Source organism: Fusarium fujikuroi, chromosome FFUJ_chr03 (assembly GCF_900079805.1).
Source record: "Fusarium fujikuroi IMI 58289 draft genome, chromosome FFUJ_chr03".
NCBI classification, from domain to species: Eukaryota; Fungi; Ascomycota; class Sordariomycetes; order Hypocreales; family Nectriaceae; genus Fusarium; species Fusarium fujikuroi.
In genome coordinates this window covers 730,313-749,176 of record NC_036624.1, presented here as the reverse complement: position 1 = coordinate 749,176, position 18,864 = coordinate 730,313, and the positions used below count along the sequence as shown (strand labels likewise).

The 18,864-nt window shown below is 49.4% G+C and overlaps 6 protein-coding genes, besides 1 other annotated feature; 3 read left to right on the top strand and 3 right to left on the bottom strand.

Annotated features, from left to right (window-relative positions):
• Positions 1 to 274: 274 nt before the first annotated feature.
• Positions 275 to 1,165, top strand: FFUJ_02380 (uncharacterized protein; the record flags this gene model as incomplete). Its single annotated transcript, XM_023574102.1, has 1 exon — positions 275 to 1,165. One exon carries the CDS (start codon positions 275 to 277, stop codon positions 1,163 to 1,165), a length of 891 nt encoding a protein of 296 aa, XP_023427520.1.
• Positions 1,166 to 1,559: 394 nt separating this feature from the next.
• FFUJ_02379 (uncharacterized protein) lies at positions 1,560 to 3,028 on the bottom strand (the record flags this gene model as incomplete). XM_023574101.1 has 2 exons in its annotated part: positions 1,560 to 2,754; positions 2,874 to 3,028. 2 exons carry the CDS (start codon positions 3,026 to 3,028, stop codon positions 1,560 to 1,562), a joined length of 1,350 nt encoding a protein of 449 aa, XP_023427519.1.
• An 839-nt stretch (positions 3,029 to 3,867) lies between these two features.
• Positions 3,868 to 3,961, bottom strand: a tRNA (tRNA-Arg).
• A 1,544-nt stretch (positions 3,962 to 5,505) lies between these two features.
• Positions 5,506 to 6,240, top strand: FFUJ_02378 (the record flags this gene model as incomplete). XM_023574100.1 has 2 exons in its annotated part: positions 5,506 to 5,846; positions 5,898 to 6,240. The coding sequence occupies 2 exons, from the start codon at positions 5,506 to 5,508 to the stop codon at positions 6,238 to 6,240; spliced, it is 684 nt and encodes a 227-aa protein (XP_023427518.1).
• Positions 6,241 to 6,934: 694 nt separating this feature from the next.
• FFUJ_02377 (related to beta-lactamase class C and other penicillin binding proteins) lies at positions 6,935 to 8,545 on the bottom strand (the record flags this gene model as incomplete). Its single annotated transcript, XM_023574099.1, has 1 exon — positions 6,935 to 8,545. The coding sequence occupies one exon, from the start codon at positions 8,543 to 8,545 to the stop codon at positions 6,935 to 6,937; it is 1,611 nt and encodes a 536-aa protein (XP_023427517.1).
• Positions 8,546 to 12,817: 4,272 nt separating this feature from the next.
• On the top strand, positions 12,818 to 16,003 carry FFUJ_02376 (related to ral2 protein; the record flags this gene model as incomplete). Its single annotated transcript, XM_023574098.1, has 1 exon — positions 12,818 to 16,003. One exon carries the CDS (start codon positions 12,818 to 12,820, stop codon positions 16,001 to 16,003), a length of 3,186 nt encoding a protein of 1,061 aa, XP_023427516.1.
• A 291-nt stretch (positions 16,004 to 16,294) lies between these two features.
• Positions 16,295 to 18,281, bottom strand: FFUJ_02375 (related to FAT1-very long-chain fatty acyl-CoA synthetase; the record flags this gene model as incomplete). XM_023574097.1 has 3 exons in its annotated part: positions 16,295 to 17,431; positions 17,475 to 18,226; positions 18,275 to 18,281. 3 exons carry the CDS (start codon positions 18,279 to 18,281, stop codon positions 16,295 to 16,297), a joined length of 1,896 nt encoding a protein of 631 aa, XP_023428767.1.
• Positions 18,282 to 18,864: the final 583 nt, after the last annotated feature.

Below are 18,864 nucleotides of genomic sequence, written 5' to 3'. Positions count from 1 at the left end.
TTTTTGTAGCTTCTTATCGCTCCCACTCACACTATTCCGAGATAGCGTTGTAAAATTGAAGATTGGCGAATCGGTGAGTGGACTACAACTCGATTAGTTCTCACCTCTTGTGACTCATTCACGATCCTTCGACGCTAAGCTATACGCGCATATACGAGCCTCATTCAGAATCTCCTGCCAAGAAAACTACTACCTTTGATAGCTTCCATTTGAACGAAGACAGAATCCCAAGATAATTCTCGATAGCCCAGCAAATCGCTGTTCGCAAACCACGATGGAGATAGCTCAGCACTTCATCGAGGCAGAGAATCTCACCGACGTCAAAACCGCTGGCGAAGGTCTCGAATGCCTTGTTTACAAAGCAAGGTCTCCAGCGTATGGACCAGTCGTTCTCAGAGTACCCAGAGTAAAGGTCTACCAGAACGCCAACGACCCCAACACTAACGCCAGTGATCTCATCCAGCAAGAGATGAAGATCTACGAGCTCTTAGAAAGCACACCCGTACCTGTTCCAAAAGCATACAAGTACCTTGAAGAAGATGGCTATCCAGCGATGTTGTGCGAGTACGTGGATGATGACGGAACAGAGATTACGTTCAAAGAAATGGGACGTGTGGCGGCCCTGATACACTCAACGCCATTATCTGACCCAGCGATGAAGACAGTTGTTTTGGAAACGGAAGATGTGTTCTCAACCATTGAGCAAAGACTCAAAAGACGCTTCTCGGTGCTATCACATACAGTGCCAGAGGCATCAAGCTGGATAACAAACTGGGACCTCATTCACACCATCCTCGAAGATCTCAAACGCTTCCCTTCGAGTCTACTTCACATGGACTTTCGTGACGTCAATCTCCGTCACGAAGATGGACGAATAAGCGCTGTCATCGATTGGACCAACGCCCTCATCGGCCCAGCAGCCGTTGATATCTTTCGAACGCTGGAGTTCAGTCAACTCGACGAGAGCTTCGTCAAAGGTTACACCGAAATAACTACCTGGCCTGGTGTCACAGCCCAGGAAGAGTCGCTGCTAAGGCTTGATGCTGCGCTTGTGCTGGCGTTGGTGTTCACGTCAGAGGCGCCGGATGCTGAGAGGGCCGAAGTTGCGGTCGCGAGGGTGAAGGAACTCTCAAAGACCCTTGTGGAAGCTGCGTCGCGCGAATAAGAGATATTCTGGTTAGGTTACATGAGTGTTGAGCATTGATAGGTAAAGCGAATGGGCTCTCAACGAGTTAATGACACAGATTGGCGTGGTGCAAGGACTGGCTGCATGGAATGGCGTTACTCAACTACGCAAACAATTGAACTGTTTTGTTACTACGTTCTGGTCCATGAAATGGACATCTGCATTCGCGATATGTGAAGTATCTGTAAAGATTTTCGAAATTGGTTTCTCAGCTGGACGTTGCCAGTAAGTGCCAACAATAATGATGAAGTCTCATCGAGAGCACACGAAAGAACTAAGTACATACACCGGGCGCCTTACGAGGCAGCATGGAGTTATTCTCGCATAAAGTATTAGTCTATTGTCATAAAGTATGTGTGTATGTATATGCAGTCTATCGTCCACCCCAATGCACCAACTTATCATGGCACTTATCCCAGCCCTCAAAGTACGGCTTTCTCCTCTCATCACCTGCACCTCCAGCCCTCGCAAGATACTCAAGCACCATATTTCCCCAAAGCCAACTCGCAGGTCCCTTGCCTGGGTGCGTCTGATCCTTATACAGCATCGACAACGACGAGATCAAGCGTCCCCATTCAAACACCTCATGGCCCGCCTTCTCCGCCGTCGCGCGAGCAAGTCTCTCAAGATCATAGATACTCGCATCTCTAGCATCGCTTTCACGATGCATAGTCATCGCGCGGAACATAACAGGCGCGTCCCCGAATTCAGTGTGTATTCTCTCAACAAACGTGCGGATTCGAGCAGCGACGAAGCGGATTTCTTGCCAGACTAATTGGCGAACGCGAGTTCCCATGGGATACACGTCTTTCTCATGGTTAGCTTCACCAGCTTCCCAGAAAGCGCGCTGGTCCCAGAGGCCGTTTTGCCAGAGGATCAGATCGGGGTGGCCATTTGGACCGCGGACTTGGTCGTGGAGGGGAGTCCAGTATTTATCCCAACGTTCTTCAAGGGAGATCTCCTCCATATCGTCCATCCACCACCAATCGGGACGGTAAGTCATACTGCCCGCGAAGTGCCAGTGGTGGAATGTCAAGTTGAACTCTGGAATGTCGCAGGAGGCGACGGTGTGTGGCTTAGGCTGCTTCATGCCGCGCTTGAACTCGCCGCAGAAGAATTGCATCATGAATCGATCGACTGAATCGCTGAAGAGAATAATTCGACGACCCCAGAGCCAGCCGAAGCCGCCGTCATCCTTCATCTCAGCAAACGCCTGGACGCTTGTCTCTCCATTGGCGTTTATCGCATTCTTTCGTCGGTTACTCTCAGCAATTGCCTCGGCAAGCCATTGTCGCGGTGTAGAGGCAAGTTCAACGAATTCTTCTTCAGGTTCCGTCGCATTAAAGATGACATCCCCAGCCGCAGGATACACAGCGTAATCGGGCGCATCCGCCTCAAGCAGGTCATCCGTGAAGGGGATCCATTGTGTCTTTTTGTACTGATCGGTACCGTTTATATCAGCGGGAATATAAAGATATCCAGGTCTTCGATAGGGATCCTCGCAGTTCAACTCTTGAACTTCAGGCGCAGAAGTGTTGGTGGTGGTGGTGGTGTTGTTCTGTGGTGATCTGTAACAAAGTTAAACAATCGTTAGCGCAAGCCAAGTGCAATGCCAAGTTTTTTCGCGCGCTGTCATGAAATTCCGGGGGAATTCAACGGTCGGCGAGACTAGGAGATTTTGACGTACGGATACGAGAAAGTACTATCCCAATACTCTTCTGCTTTGTTATGTGCGTAAACCCACGGAACTTCTAATGATTCTTGGAAAGAAGTAAAGACAACGATGAAAAATAAGAGAACGGCTGCGACGGTAACGCCCGTCATCAACGAAGACCGCGACATTGTGGTTGTCATCATCAAGACGACGTTGTTTAAACGAAAAATACAAAAAAGAGTGGCTAAGACAACACGGAACAAACAAGAAGAAAGGAAAGTAACATCAATCGAACAGCCCGGGGTCGTACTCTATAAAACTCAGGCTCCTTATCCCAAACACTCTCCATCTGCGATGCCATCGCTCCAGAAAAAACCAAGTGTAGAGTGTTGATCATTCTCCACTACCCCTTAATAACCTGCTACATGATTTGATGTCGGAGTGTATAAGAAACAAGGAATAAGGTCCGACGCGTAACAGAAGCGGCAGTTATTGCACGGGATTATTTAACTTCTGACACTGGGCACATGGGTCCCTTGGTTTCAGCCTGTGGGTTCGCACGTATCAGATGCGAATAAGCCAGAGGCGATCGCAATGAGTGCGGTTCCACAGGATGATGAAAGACTGTCACTGCGGCTGAAGATGATTCATCTAAAGCGATGGTCGATCTATGATGACAAGTCATGCGAGATTTATTCGACGAGATGAAGTTCATGGGTTGACATATTGTGATGCGTTATTGAATGAGTGGTTGCGTTGAAGAAGCTAATTTAAGCTTACCGATCTTTAAAACGCTTCGGTTCTAGAATCATGCATAAAAGCAACGCCACTGCCAAGATGAGCTTGGCAACTCTAAAATGTGTGCCAAGCAGTGAAGCCAGATATTTAGGAAGAAAAGCAGCTAAACATACATAGCATTCCTTGTGCGAAAGCCAAGTTAATTGAAACATTGCTTAGAAGGGTGGGTAGGTTGAAACAAGGGATAAAAAAGGGCAAAAAACACATTGGTGAAAAGTGACAAAAGAATCGACCACGCCAGGAGTCGAACCTGGAATCTCTAGAGATTTCTCGATTTGCTCGAAAGCCGAAATCTAGCGCCTTAGCCATTAGGCCACGCGGCCCGATCGTCTTTGTTAGAAGACTGGGGTGTCAACAACATCCATGAATGGAACTGAGATCCAAACGCACGATTGAGCAAGGCGGATCTCAATGGTGCGTTCGGATCACAATTGGGCTGTTGATACGTTACAGACTTCCAAGGCTGTCGTGAGGTTGGGTTCTAAAGTCTGTTTGCATTGAGTTCGCGTTGACGTGGCTGTGCACTGAATTTCTTGTAGAGATTGCTTGAACCATGAATCAACAAGCTTGAACAACGTAAAAAGACGATTCTGGTACTCAAGCCCAACGAAGTATAGAAAATGCCACGGTATGGTTACGTGTAAAAACTACTTCAGAACATCACATAAATGATGTTCTGATCTTCTGTATGCTTCCAGCCTCACCCTCATACCATTCACGCTCTAAATGTTTCTAAGGTCGCCGATTACCCTGAACTGAACTCAAAAACGTCAGCACTACCTACAGCAGCACCGGTCGGCTCGGGCGGGATGGATTGTCTTGGATATCGGTAGGTGTCCATGATTTCGATTACATCTTCAACTTGAGTCGTAACGCGATGTGATGAGATGGTTGTGTGATAAGATTTGGCTGTCATGGCGCCTTATGAAGATTGGTTGACAGGCGGGGTTTGTTCCATTCGGCGATGAACCGCAACACACCATTTATTGCTCAATAAATGAAATACCACCAACTCGAGATACTATCTTATATAATACATAAACCTCATCTCTTTCATAATTCCTCAACTGACACAATGCATTGGTTTGCCGTTTATCAATAACAGCTTACATGATCCTTCAAAACAAACCCCGACTTCCGAACCTATCCCTCCACAATCACCCCCGGCCCATCGCCTCTTCATGGAGAGCAATTGCGTCAGGAACAGCTCGATGGCAGCATTGCCGCGCCCGATGGCACAATGCGCCAGACCCAACCAATCACCACACACACACAGCACGCAATTGCGAGCCTTGCCCCTCTGGGGTCAAGTGAGGGGCTGATGATGGTGGGGGGGACACCCTTTTTAGTGAGGGGTGCTGTATCTGTATCGCGATGCTTCTCTTTTTTTGGCGGGGTTGTCATGATGGGCCTTGAGAACTTCATTAAGAGGGTTAGAGGTATTATGACTGGGATAGCTTGAGTAACTAAGTGATCATACAGTAGAAAGAAGTAAATATGTGCCAGTTACTAGAGAATAGAGTGTACGAGGAATGGAATATCCAGGGTCTGAGGGGTTGTTTACCGTTGCAACGCCAACGCCAACATCCGAGGGCCCCCAAGCTTGGCTTTCCAATCACCAATATCACTACCCTCGTGGCGTATTCAAATTGCCCGGGCCAAACAGATCGTCATCTTAGCTTAATAACGCAAGCCTCTTTCTATCCAATCTGCACTGCTCCAACAAGGTGCAAGCTAAGCTGAGCCAAGCACCCTCCCCAAGAAACCACATCTCCCTATATAATCCCCTCCTCTCCACCCCTCCCTCCAAGCAAACACCTTCTCCTCTTCATATTTCTTCTCATCATCACTCAACAACAACAAAAAAATGTCTGCTCCCGCTCCCCTTCGTCTGGGCTCTACCGCCCCCAACTTCCAGGCCGAGACCACAAAGGGCAAGATTGACTTCCACGAGTTCATCGGCGACAACTGGGTCATCCTCTTCTCCCACCCCGAGGACTACACTCCCGTCTGCACCACTGAGCTCGGTGCCTTTGCCAAGCTTCAGCCCGAGTTCACCAAGCGTGGTGTTAAGCTGATTGGTCTCTCTGCCAACACCATTGAGTCCCACGAGGGATGGATCAAGGATATTGGTGAGGTTACCGGCGGCAACGTCGAGTTCCCCATCATTGGCGACAAGCAGCGCCAGGTTTCTCTCCTCTACGACATGTGAGTTATTTATACATATCATGATATGAGTTGTACGCTAATAAAGCTCAGGATCGACCAGCAGGATGCTACCAACGTCGATGAGAAGGGCATTGCCTTCACCATCCGATCCGTCTTCATCATCGACCCCAAGAAGACTATCCGCACCATCTTCTCCTACCCCGCCTCCACCGGCCGCAACGCCGCTGAGGTCCTCCGCGTCATCGACTCCCTCCAGACCGGTGACAAGTACCGCATCACCACCCCTATCAACTGGGTCCCCGGTGAGGACGTCATCGTCCACCCCTCCGTCAAGAACGAGGAGGCCAAGACCCTCTTCCCCGAGTTCCGCATCGTCAAGCCTTACCTCCGATTCACCCCCCTCGCCAAGGAGAAGGTTCTTCCCTCTCAGTAAATTACCCAGTTGCAGAAGAAAAAAGCGGTTTAATATTATGATACCTTTGCAGATGAGCGCAAAATAGGACGGGGATTAGTACGTCATGAGATTGAGTTCTTGTGATGGAACGACCGGTCCGGAATAGATTAGTCTAGATTTGAGCCATTTGTGATAGCTCTGAGATGAAATAAATGAAGAAATGATCAAAGTCTTTTGAAACTATAAGTGTGAGATCATAAGAACCCTCGTTCATTGCTGACACGTCCCTCATGCGACGAGGTTATTTCTGATGGCGGGGTTTCGGGCCATCGGTCACCGATACCGGCGTCAAGCTTTCAGGGTCCACACAAGCTTGTGAAATCCATCATAACTTCGGCGGAGCAAGAAAGTTGGGCTGAGTAGCATGACTTCAAGGAAGCGATTGTTCATCAAGCATGTATCTTTTGAAGTGGTGTGTAAGCTTCGGATCTTGAGCTTTGAGACCGTTGTCCCTGTTTACTTATCCTGCGTACACATGATACCAATGAGATGTGACTGAAGAAGGCTTTGCATAAGAAACATTGATACGTTTACAGTTCTGACAGTTAATTCTTAGTGTCAAGGTGTATGAGCCCGTGTATGCACTGCGAACCAAAGCGCTGTCTCGGTGTGCTATGCTAGGATCACCAAATCGCCAGACTCTAGTCCAACTTTCCGCCCCAGCATCTCAATCTCACTTCTTCACAAACTCAATCTTCCTTGCCAACCAACATCCAATCGTCACTCCAGTAACACCACCCTTCTCATCTCTATGAAACACGAGAGTCCAGTCGCCAGGAGGCTTTGCATCCATACCTCTCGGGTTCGCAAGCGCCCAGACATCCCCTCCAAGATATCTCATGAACTGAGCTGGACTGTGACCCAAGAACCCCTCAAAGGTGCCAAACATGAGTCCACCTTGATCCACACAGTGGAAGGTTGAGCCGATTTCTTCGGAGTAAAAGTCTCCCGTGAACAGCGAGTTGTCAATGGGTGTATCGCCAATCTTGAGGCGCTTTGCGTTCAAGGTTCTGTTCTCTTTCAGACGGTGAATGCGAAGGTTGTCGCCGTCGATGACGGCTACCATCGCACGAGATTCTCCTCGCTCAGGGTCCGTCAGATTGACGGGCTCCGCGTAGTTGGCGTAGTTTACCACGATTTGACCCTTTTTACCATTCTTGATCGTGACAGCCAGTTGAGTTCCATCGTCAAGATAGATACCCGGCCAAGCAGATGATGCATCAACAAGCGTAGGCGGCGGAGGCTTTTGAAGAGCCAAAGTAGTTTGGATGATATGTTCCACGAGTGTAGCTGCATCAGCTTCATGGTTGAACATGGCCACAACTGAAAGACGTTCTTCCGGTACATGAGCTCGATAAAGTCTGAAACCACGAAGAGCACCACCGTGACCAATTCCAGATACACTACCATATTGACTATGGCCAAGGCCTTGAGAGTATATCGAAGGAACGCCGTCTGTGAAAGACGTAGGCTTGAAGATTGCGCGGTACCAACTGGTAGGATCGAACAGGCTACGGTCCAGGAACGACTCGTAAGCGATCATGTCGCCGAGTGAAGCAATAATACCTGCATCGCCGGCCCACTCGATACGGTTCTCCGCAGGGATATAACCTCTGTCCTCATCGCCTTCGTATCCAACGCAAGGTGGTGGAAGTTTTGCCGTGTCTGCACCAAGCTGAGCAGTCTTCATGCCAGCCGGTCCAAAGATGCGTGCATTGAGGAGATCTGAGAGCGACTCCCCGGTAGTAGCTTCGACGACTCGCGCTACGATATTGAAGTTAGTGTTGCAGTAAGAGTACTCCGTTCCGGGTGTGAAATGCGTCGACTTGATCGTCTTCAACACCTTCTCATTGTGCTCAGAAATCGAGTAGGGATCCTCTGGCTTCGCACCCCAGAGTAAAGTGATAGCCCAATAGTCGCGAATGCCAGATCGATTGTTGCACAAATGATCAATCTTCAACTCGCCCGTCTTGGCAAGCTCTGGAAGAATCTCTTTCAACTTCTCCTCGAACTGCGTCTTCACATCGCCCTTCTCCGCCAACTTGGGAGTAGGGTTCCTTTCCAGGTCCGCGACCAATCCGCAGAGCATCTGCTTTGAGATGGAGCATATAGGAATCAGCGTATCATCCGCCATGGGGATTCTGCGGTTGAAGTCGGCGTAACCCCAGACACGCTGATCAACGAGGGCGCCATCTGAGAGGACGGCGACAGCACCGCCTGGACCGCGGATGCGGGCTGGGATCGCCTTTAGGATATCCTGGACTAATTCCTTTGATACAGGCATTTTGTGATGATGGTGTTGGTGGTGATGAGTGCGGGGTTGAAATTGAGTGAGACCATGTTATACGGGAGCCAATGTCGTAATTGGAAGGTGGGACAACATGCATTTTGATAACACAGCGACTACGAGGCTTATAATGTAGGTACCTTGGATACCTGGCATCGCGACCACTAAACATCACCAGCTTTTTGCTGACGAGAGTATAAGGCAGGATCTCCATGCAGTTGCCTCGTGAACTTGTTTACTCAATTGCTGGGTCTGGACTGAGCTAACCTGTAGCTATCAGATATCAGGTTTGTCGTGACAAATCAGCCAGTCTTGTTTGCTACTTAATATCGCATCCTCGCGAGGCACAAATAATTGTATATATTATAGCGGGAGACTGATCTACAAGCATGAAACTCCAAGCCGAAAAAGCCACAGCTGACTCGGAGCTTGCTTCGTTGAGCCGCCGATAAGCATAAAGATCGTCAATTATCCAGGTGGCATCAACAATATGCACTGGATGCCAAGGAAATAAGTCGTCAATTATATCATATAGTATAAGTAAGAAAAAAAAAACCAAATCTCTGCTATGTAGTAGGCTCCCTTCGATGAGTCTGCGGTAACAACTGACCAAGCCTAATGTGGTCCATGGTCTCAGTTCCTGTTCATGGCTACAACGTTGTGCTTTTCTCGATGTAGGATTCACTACCCTGAAATAAGATATTGGCTCTATGGGGTCTTGTTGCAGCTTGGTATATCTGTTCTACTTTTTGGGCTATAAGTCCATTCGTTGAAGGCATCAAGAGCCCTTGATGGCTGCCTCAAACAGATAACGCAGACAGAGCATTGAAGCTCAAGTCATTAGCGGACGAAAATCTCCACTCGTACATTATTCTACGATATAAAGTACTTCGAGTTCTATCAAAAATTTCGCATCGTGTACATAGGATACGTGAGAGTCAGTTCGTGTTGTATCCTTGTCATCTGCTTGATCATAATAGCGTGGCATAAGCAGCCACAACTACCACATTCAAGTCACATAACACATTTATTGATCTAGGATATTGGATACTGAAACTGACTATTATAGCAAACAATATTTAGTCTAGTTAGTTTGCTCTTGTCGAATATGCCTGGTCGCAAGTTTGTTGACCAGCCACTCACCGGACCAATATCTCCACACATTCAAATCCGGTGTCTTGGACTAGACCTAGAAAACGAACTTCAGAAATGGGGCAGCTCCGTCATGGCGGCAGCGTAACGATGATCTACGGAGAGTCGAAGCCTTCGAGTCAAGGTCCCGCCGGTGACATGCCGTTTCGTCCGTACATATCTAGCATTGGTGTCATCATCTCTATTATGTCGAGGCATGTATTTGTTATACGATTGAGAAAAAGAGCCCAGTCGTCTAAAGAGGTAAACCTAGAGAGAAACATGGTCTAAAACACGGATCTTAGTGATATGCTAGTAAGGGAGGCGGGTTTCGCGATGACTGTCAACGACTTCAAGGCTGGTGGATCACTAATTACCAGCCTAGAATATCCTCAACGGACACCGTTGGAATGTCGCGCTCTTGTATCCCCGCATTCAACTTTATCTGAATCTACGGCCCGAGCAGGTCGATTAACCTCAAACGTTCCAATTGTGGCTCCTCATGTTGTCATTCACTGGCTTTTGGGATATGTATGTTGCCTCACAACGATTTGATTGAGCACGAATGCAAGGCACGAAGAATCCTTCTCCAAGTTCAGTAAGGGAACATAAGTCTCTCAGGGGTAGAATGCTAGCTATGGCACCGGTAAAGAAACGCAGAAAGGTACATATATTAGGGAAGCTCATAGTAAATAATAAACTCAGTTTTGAAGGTAACTTTGTGGTTTTTGCCGCGCCCCGTCTAACGTGAGAGGAAACTTAATCCTGGAGGAATCTTAAGCACAGAATGTCACTGTAGTTTCGAATTCGGGGGTAACTAGATAATAATAATTCATCCATTGCTTTTATGCGCAACTGACAATTATGAACAAGCTAGACACTGGAAGTTGTCTCCTTGCCCATGTTGGTTGGTGATGACATTTTACGAACCCAGCTATCTGGGTTCAAAACAGGGGACCCCATGTCGGTAAAAAGCCTAGCTAGCCCAGCTCCTTCCACTAGCCTTCTAGGCGCTGTCAAGTATTTTTTTTTAGGGGGCCCCGTCAATTTAACGCGGTTAGAACCTTGGGACCGAGGTGATGGTTCACAACCGACCCTGGACGATAATTCTCCTTTACCATGATTTTTAACATTAAGGACGAAGCGATGACAAGCCGTTTCTATAAGACCTGGAGCTATAGTAATAAAAAGTGCTTGTTATTATTACCAGGCATTCGTTATGTCGATCCTAGTTCTTCCCCTGAGCCGCGTGTTTGTGTTTGTGTCTCCATTAGTGCTCAGTCAGCAAAGCCCAGGGCCCAGGGCAGTGGAGGAGGGTTGTGTTGGGCGATTCGCTTGCAAATGTGCCGCAGTTGGGTCGATTATGCAGTCGCTGGAGTGGAGGGTATCATTGGTTGGTTCGTCCCAACTCGAAGCGCTTGAGCAGAATGTCATGTTACCTCGACTCCTGAATATCTAACAGTCACAGAAAGCAAAGAAGACACGGAATCTCCCGAAGGGGAAAATGAAATATCTCCGCGGGAGTTTTTTTCAACGTGGTCTATCTGAAACATCCCCATCGAAACCCCTTTGTCGTCATAGTCGATCTCGTTCTCAAGGATTCGGTTCCAGAAGCTTTGTCGTGTCCCCTGTATCCGAAACCAACCCTGTGCCAGGAGCTAATAAACTTTGGCCTAAGTTGTCAACTGTCGACAGCCCCAATCTTCCATTTTGGAGGGGACTGGGGACCATTACGAGGAGACATTGCAGAGACTGCAGATGCAGGAATTGAGCATCAAACAAACATAGAAACACTACGTGTATACGGTCAAAAGATACGAAACAGAATATGCATATTTGCCAAGTATTATATGCTGTGCTCTATTCGTAGCGTCACATCAATCACCCCATATGCCACACTCACTATCTTTTTGAACCCCTCTAGAAGGGGAAAGAAAACTCAGGACCTTGATTCTAAGTGACAAAAAGACTTCGGTAATATAGCATAAGTTTAGCCTCAGTTTGGAATACATTTTGCTGAGTTTATTTTAACACCCTGTATCGCGGCCTGATGTTTTCTTGCTCCCTGGCCCCTCTCCTTAACTTTTGGTGTCCGTGCACTCAGCTGCCAAATGGACGTACCCCTTGTCAACTCCAGTCTTTCCACCTTGACCTTGACACTGCATTGGTTCAATTCCCTTCATCGCGACTTCAGGGCCTTTGTCCCTGGCATATGTCGGCCCAGTCACCAAGGAGGAAAAAAAGGAACGGGAGAGACCATACATACTGTGCCGTGCGGGTGCGTGCCACTCACTGCTCGCCTTGCATTGCATATCTGCAGGTGACTTGGTTACGGTTACGGTTACGTTTACGGCTTCTGATTCTGGACTGGACCGTTCTGTTTCTCCAACCTCCTGAACCCTACCGCTTCCCTATTCGTACATCACCAGTTTTCTCCCTCTCTCCTTGCGACTCACACGAAATTAACGACCTAGCCTTGGCTTTCCAGCATCTACTGTACGTACGCCATCTCCATCGTCTCCTCCTCTGTCCCTTGGCCTTTTCGTCTGGCCTCCACCGCGTGGCCCTGCCCTTGTCCTGTCCTGTCCTGTCCGTCCCGCCCCGTCCCTGTCGTTCTTATCCTCCTTTGGTTGACCATCTCGGTCCTGTCTCCAGACGGAGCCTCTTCCCCCGCGACCAACAACCGCCACGACTCTATCCGCCCGCCCGCTACTCTCCTCGTTTAGTGCTCCTTGTATCTCGTTGACGTGACCTTGACAAACGCCTCAGTCCTTCCACGTTTTCTGATCAGCGCCCGGCTCCTCGCAATACCCTCCCTGGCCCTGTCCATCTGTCCTGGCCCTGTCCATCTGTCCTGGCCCTGTCGTGAAGTGACCTCGGGACCCAGTCTTTGGCGGTGACGCCCCTGTTCACTCCTCACCGGATCGAACTCACGATCTCCAGCGCAACGTCTCGGGCGTTTCCATTGCCTTGGCTCCCGTTGTCTCTGGCCTGGGTCCTCGACTACTGCTGCTGCTGCTTCTACTTCCTATTTGGTCAGCCCTCTGTTCAAGCTCCTTTACTCCTCCCCGCCCATCGCAAACTGTTGCACTTCAATCGCCTCATGTTTCGCTATTCACGATCCTCAAGTAGAGCATCATGGTTGATTCTCCAGAACTAACAATCCGTCAGGATTCAGCAGGCGACGAACCTCCTTCTCGTTTCCCCGATCTCGTTAACGACGAAAAGCCGACCGGCCGATATACCCCCGATCTTCTTGCTGGCGTTTATCGAGGAATTCGAAAGCTACCTTCAGTCAAGCTCTCGAGAAGTCCTTCACGATTGCACTTAAAGAGCTCATCCGGAAGTCTACACTCCGCTCATTCCTCCACCTCGAGTGCGCCCCCCGCAAGCGAAGCACCTCCTCAGCATGCTCGAAACTTGACCCTTCAGTATAGTCTGTCCAAGCCTCTACCGCGGTCCCCGCCGTATCAAGAATCTATACATCCCCAAGATTCGAATTCCTCCAATCTACCTAGTGTGCCAGAGGGGCAGATTCCTTCACCGAAGTTCTTCGATCCGTCACCTTCGACCTCACCACTACCGACACCGCCCCCGAAGACAGAAAGCTTCTTTGATAGCCGATCAAGCACCATGGAGTCGACCTCTGCGCCACCGCAGCACCCATATGGTGCCCACGAAGCCAATAATAGCATGAGCAGTGTGTCGAGTGCCTCCAGATATGACTCGCAAGAGCAAAGCGACGGCTTGAAACCCAGAGGTACTGGATCAGCTTCTGCTGGTCCGTCACCCAATGTCGCTCAACGGGCAACCCCTGTAGGCGGGCCTTCCAATGGCCCTTCAACACATTTGTCTGGTCTCATGTGCAATGTTCACCGAACGACTGGGCGTGAGCCCCACGCTCTTGTCGGAGCTACAACTACCATCCTGGGTGACAAGCTCTACGTGTTTGGAGGCCGGATCCTGTCTAGAAGTCGACCTGCTCCTCTGACATCGGATATGTACGAGTTGGATCTGATTCGTCGACACTGGACCAAGCTGGAAACAACAGGCGACGTTCCACCACCTCGATACTTCCACTCCATGTGCGCTTTGGGTGACACCAAGATGGTTTGTTACGGTGGCATGTCACCTGCCCCTAATCAGCCTCCTGGTGGCGACCAACAGCAACCCGAAATCACTGTCATGTCTGATATCTACATCTACGATGTCAACACCAGAGCCTGGACCTTTATTCCGACACAGGACCCTCCCCAGGGCCGCTACGCCCATTGCGCCTGTATTCTTCCTTCATCCGCCACCTTTTCTTCGCACCGCGCTCCTCTCTCTGCTCTACAACATAATCCTTCGACTGGCAACCCTAATGAGGGCCGAATCGGCATTAATATTGATGGTTCAGGTGGTGCAGAAATGGTCATTGTTGGGGGGCAGGATGGAAGGAACAATTATATTGAGCAGATCAGCGTCTTCAACTTGCGAAGCCTGAAATGGACCTCAACACAGCCTCTGGACAGAAGCTGGGGCGCATATAGGAGTGTGACCGCCCCTCTTCCACCTTCAGTGGCTTCCAAACTCGGCCGACAGCAATCGAACGGTATGCAACGTCATGACGGAGGCATCAGCCAAGAAGCTCGTGAACCAGGGGCTTCGATGTTGATTTACTGCAACTATAACTTTTTGGACGTTAAGCTTGAGCTACAAATCCGAGCACCAGATGGTACCCTCACAGAGAGGCCGATGTCAGGCAACTATTCACCACCAGGATTGCGATTCCCGAACGGCGGAGTTATCGATACCCATTTTGTCGTCAGTGGCACATACCTTACCTCATCTCGACAAGAGTATGCGCTCTGGGCTCTGGATCTACGAACTTTGACATGGAGCCGTATTGATGCTGGAGGAAGTGTGTTCAGCCAGGGCAGTTGGAATCGCGGAGTTTTGTGGAACCGCCGAAACACATTTGTGATCTTGGGCAATAGGAAAAGGAGTCTCGTCGATGACTATAATCATCGACGCATCAACTTTTCTAATGTGTGCATGGTCGAGTTGGAAGCATTTGGCTTTTACGACAATCCCCGCAAGACAAGTCCGCTATCAGGTTTCATCTCAGCCAGTAGTCCTTATGCTGGGCCTGGTCTGAGTTTGGCGCGCAAAGCAGGATACACAGCGGGCGGACGATACCACTCAAGGGCGAGCGAGGAGCTTGGTGAGAAGTCATTCGCCATGCGCGAACTTGCCGATATGGATATTCTGTGCATTGGTGGCGAGCGTATTCCAGTCAACTCGAGAATCGTGGGACGACGATGGGGACCTTACTTCGTGCAGCTTCTACGGGAGGGAACGGCGACACAGGATGGGAGCGATGCCATGACCCTTAGATCTGGTCTCTCAAGCAACCCCTTACGCGCGTCGGCTATCACAATCACACCAAACTCGAGGGTGGCAGACAGCTCATCCTCCATGATTAGCACTGTCGGCTCATCGCTGAGCTCTTCTGGTGCTCCTTCAAGCACCGCAGCATCAAGTTTTACCACAGGCGCCATGAGCCATGAGGCCAACCCGACGAACATCAACGCGGCGCCTACACCTCACTCACTACCGCCAAACTCACGACCGAGATGTCTTTATCTCCCACACACATATCTTACGATCCAGGCGCTGCTTCATTTCCTCTACACGAGCTCTCTCCCACCTCCGACATCTCCTCTTTGCACCCCACAAATTCTTTGCTCGCTACTCCAGATCGCCCGACCGTACCGTATTGATGGACTATTGGAGGCTGTAGTTGAGCGACTTCACGCCCTGCTTGACAGTCGCAATGCTGCGGCTGTTTTCAACGCCACAGCCATGGCCGCTGGCGGTGGCCGAGGCATTGATGGATCCCTCAACCCCAATTTCTTTGTTGGAACTCTGGATCCTGTGGGCTCGCCTACTGCCACTTCCGACTTTTCTCTGGGACACACCCCTGGCGACAGTTTCTCATCGGATCTTCAGACTCGTACTGAGGGCCTGACACTCAACACTAATGTGCAACAATTGAGCCGACCCTCCAGCGATGAGCTATCTGCTACAACAAGCCAGAGCGGATCAGAGTGGAGTTCATCGGAGATTGGTGGCAGTGAACGCGACAACTTTGTATGGAACGGTGAACTAAGCAGCGTCATTGGCCTACAGAAGCGAGGTCTTCGAGGCTTGATGGAGGGAAGGAGGATGAGAGAACGAACAGGCACAGCAGCTGGTGGAAACGGCATGGGACCAAGCTACACAGGTGGACAAGGCCAACAAGGCCAACAGCGTGTTGGTCTTGGAATAGCAGGATCATAGGCTGATCGGGGCGATTTATGAATCGGGCTAAGGAAGGACTCGGCGAAAATATTGTGACATGTAATGAACCCAGTCACGATCTGTAGAAGAGGTGGATTTTGTAGGAGCGTATATGAAGCATTGACGGACATAACACTTCATAGTAAATAGCATTATCATCACGTCTGATGAGTTCATTTGTTAAACATTCACCAAACTTCGATCCTCATTCGTAGGAAATATTCTATACAAAAATGCTTTAACTCATGCTAACGAACTAACTATACAATGGGTATCCGATCTATATGCAACTTACAGCTTCGCCTTTCCACCCTGAATATCCTTCCAATCCTTCTCCGTGAAAGGTATATAACTCTCCCCCTTAAGCCAGTAAATCTCTCCAAGGCTTTTATCACCAGTTGGGTCGACACCTGCTTCTCGCAGCGTGTGTTTCTGCTGCTTCATAGTCCCCGTGATCTGTCCACCGCCAAGCTCACTCATGATTCTCAAGAACAATGGCCGCGCGAACTTGGGCAACTCAGCACGCACATGTGTCGCTATATCCTGCATTGTCTCTGCCGCGGGATCAGAAGATAAATGGACCGCTGCACAACCTGCTCTTCCGTCGTGATGAGGGAGCGATACTCCGTAGACGTTTGCTTCTTTGACGGAGGGGTGTTTGCATAGTGCATCGCTTACTTCAGCGGTAGAAACATTCTCGCCCTTCCAGCGGAATGTATCGCCAATACGATCATGGAAGTAAATACGCCCATCGCTATCCCATCTCACGACATCGCCTGTGCGAAACCACGTGTCTCCTTTGCTAAACACATCGCGTAGAACTTTTGCCTCTGTCGCTGCGCGATTGTTGTAGTAGCCTTGGAAGCGACCGAATGGGTTCCCTGATGGAAGACGGAAGAGCATTTCGCCTGGTTCACCGGTACGAGCCTTGTAGCAGCGTCCTGTGTCGGGATTACGCTTGGGCAGGTCAGTTTCCCAATCGACTTCTACCAAAGCGACGGAGAAGCTCATGATGAGATTGTAGACCCAGCCATTGCGACCAATTGCGCCAGCGGCGTAGTCGTTTTTGCTCAGGTTGAATGTTGCAAATGTACCTTCTGTGGCAGCATAAAACTCGCAGATTCCTTCAACGCCGAAACGTTCTTTAAATTCGTTCCAGATATCTGGTCTCAATCCGTTTCCAAAGGCGACTTTGACGTTGTGCTTCTTGTCAAGACATTCACCTGTCTCAGGGTCGTGCTGTGGTGGTGCGGCGAGCAAGTACCGCAGAGTCTCACCGACGTAGAGGATTGACGTTGCGCCCGAATCGCGGACTTCATTCCAGAAAGTCTTGGTGGAGAATTTGCGGCCTAGGGCTTGGGTGCTTCCTGAGAGGAGAGTTGCGCTGAAGGAAAATATTGTTGCGGAGGAGTGATATAGGGGCATTGACTGGACGGTTAGCTTGGTTTGAGAAGAAGGGGCGAGGACTTACGGAGTACATGATGTCGCCTTTTGAGCGATCAAGGAGTTGTTCAGACATTGAGCCAGCCACGATCAACTTTCCCCATGATACAATGGCAGCTTTGGGCATACCGGTCGTTCCAGAGGTGTAAATGAGAATAGCCATGCTTGAAAGGCTCTTCTCGGATCGATCGGAGTCAGGCGCGCGAACACCTTCTGTCGTAGCGATTTGTGCTTCCACTTCAGGAGTATGAATAATGAAGCGAATGTCCTTCAGCTGATCACGAACATCTTGTCCAACATTCTCCTCGACGTTAGGATCTACGATACACAACTTTGTCGTAGCAGCCTTCAAGCAATGAATCAACGAAGCGCCAGAGAGGTTATAGTTCAAAAACGCCGGCTTCGCTCCAATACTCCAAAGGCCAAGCCAAACAAAGATATAAGAGTCTGAATTCTGGAAGTCGAGCGCAACGATATCACCTTTCTTGACACCCTCGTTCTTCAACCACTGTCCATACTTCAGCACCTGCTCGTAGACATCTTTATACGACAGACGCTTCCCCTCAAATATGAGCAATGCGCGATCAGAGGTTGAAGAGTTAGTGGCTATGTTTTCGAGGAGGTAGTATAGGTTGAGGCGATCGGTCCATTCGCGATAATACATTCGTGATGCGGCGATGGTTACGCAGCGCAGGAGGAAGAGGTCGTACCATGTTGAAGATCGGGCATTGAAGTATGCTAGCGATGCCGCGACTGCGGGAGCGGTTATCGAAAGGGGGACTACACCATTAGATTCTGATTGAGTTTCCATTTGGTAGATTTACTCACGAGGCATTGTTGTTTATGCAAAAGAAAGAGTTGTTGATGAAGTAAGGGTCAAGGTCGTTTGACGTACGTGGGTCGATGGTCTGATAGCGATAAGACAGACGGTGACGACAGCGTAACTCCACTAAAGCACCGACGACCGAGAGTTTATATAAACGCTATAAACGCTATAAACTGCTTGGCATTGAGTCTGTTGGCTCATGAATGCTGCGATTTTTGCCAAGGGTACCAAGCAGGCTCAGCTGGCACTCCACGACGAGACAATTGCCCCATTTGAACTAGATTTCTGCAACCTTGTTATAATTGAGGTTGTATGCTTCAAACAGGTGATTGTGATGCCTCGGCTGGAAATGAGGCGTAGCAAGTTGATGCGGGGAGGATCTGGGGAAGTTTGTGATATCAGAGGAGGTAGTAAAAGATGTGATTGGGATATTATGGTTCCTGGCGATCTGTTAATGATAGTGCCCGTTGTTAGATGCAGTCAGCACGGCCTTTGCAGGGGTTAATGTGTTGGATCGGCGCTGGAGGTAGTTGATCGATCATAGTGAACAGAAGGGCTAGAACCGTTATGAGGAATAGAGTTAGTTCTTCTG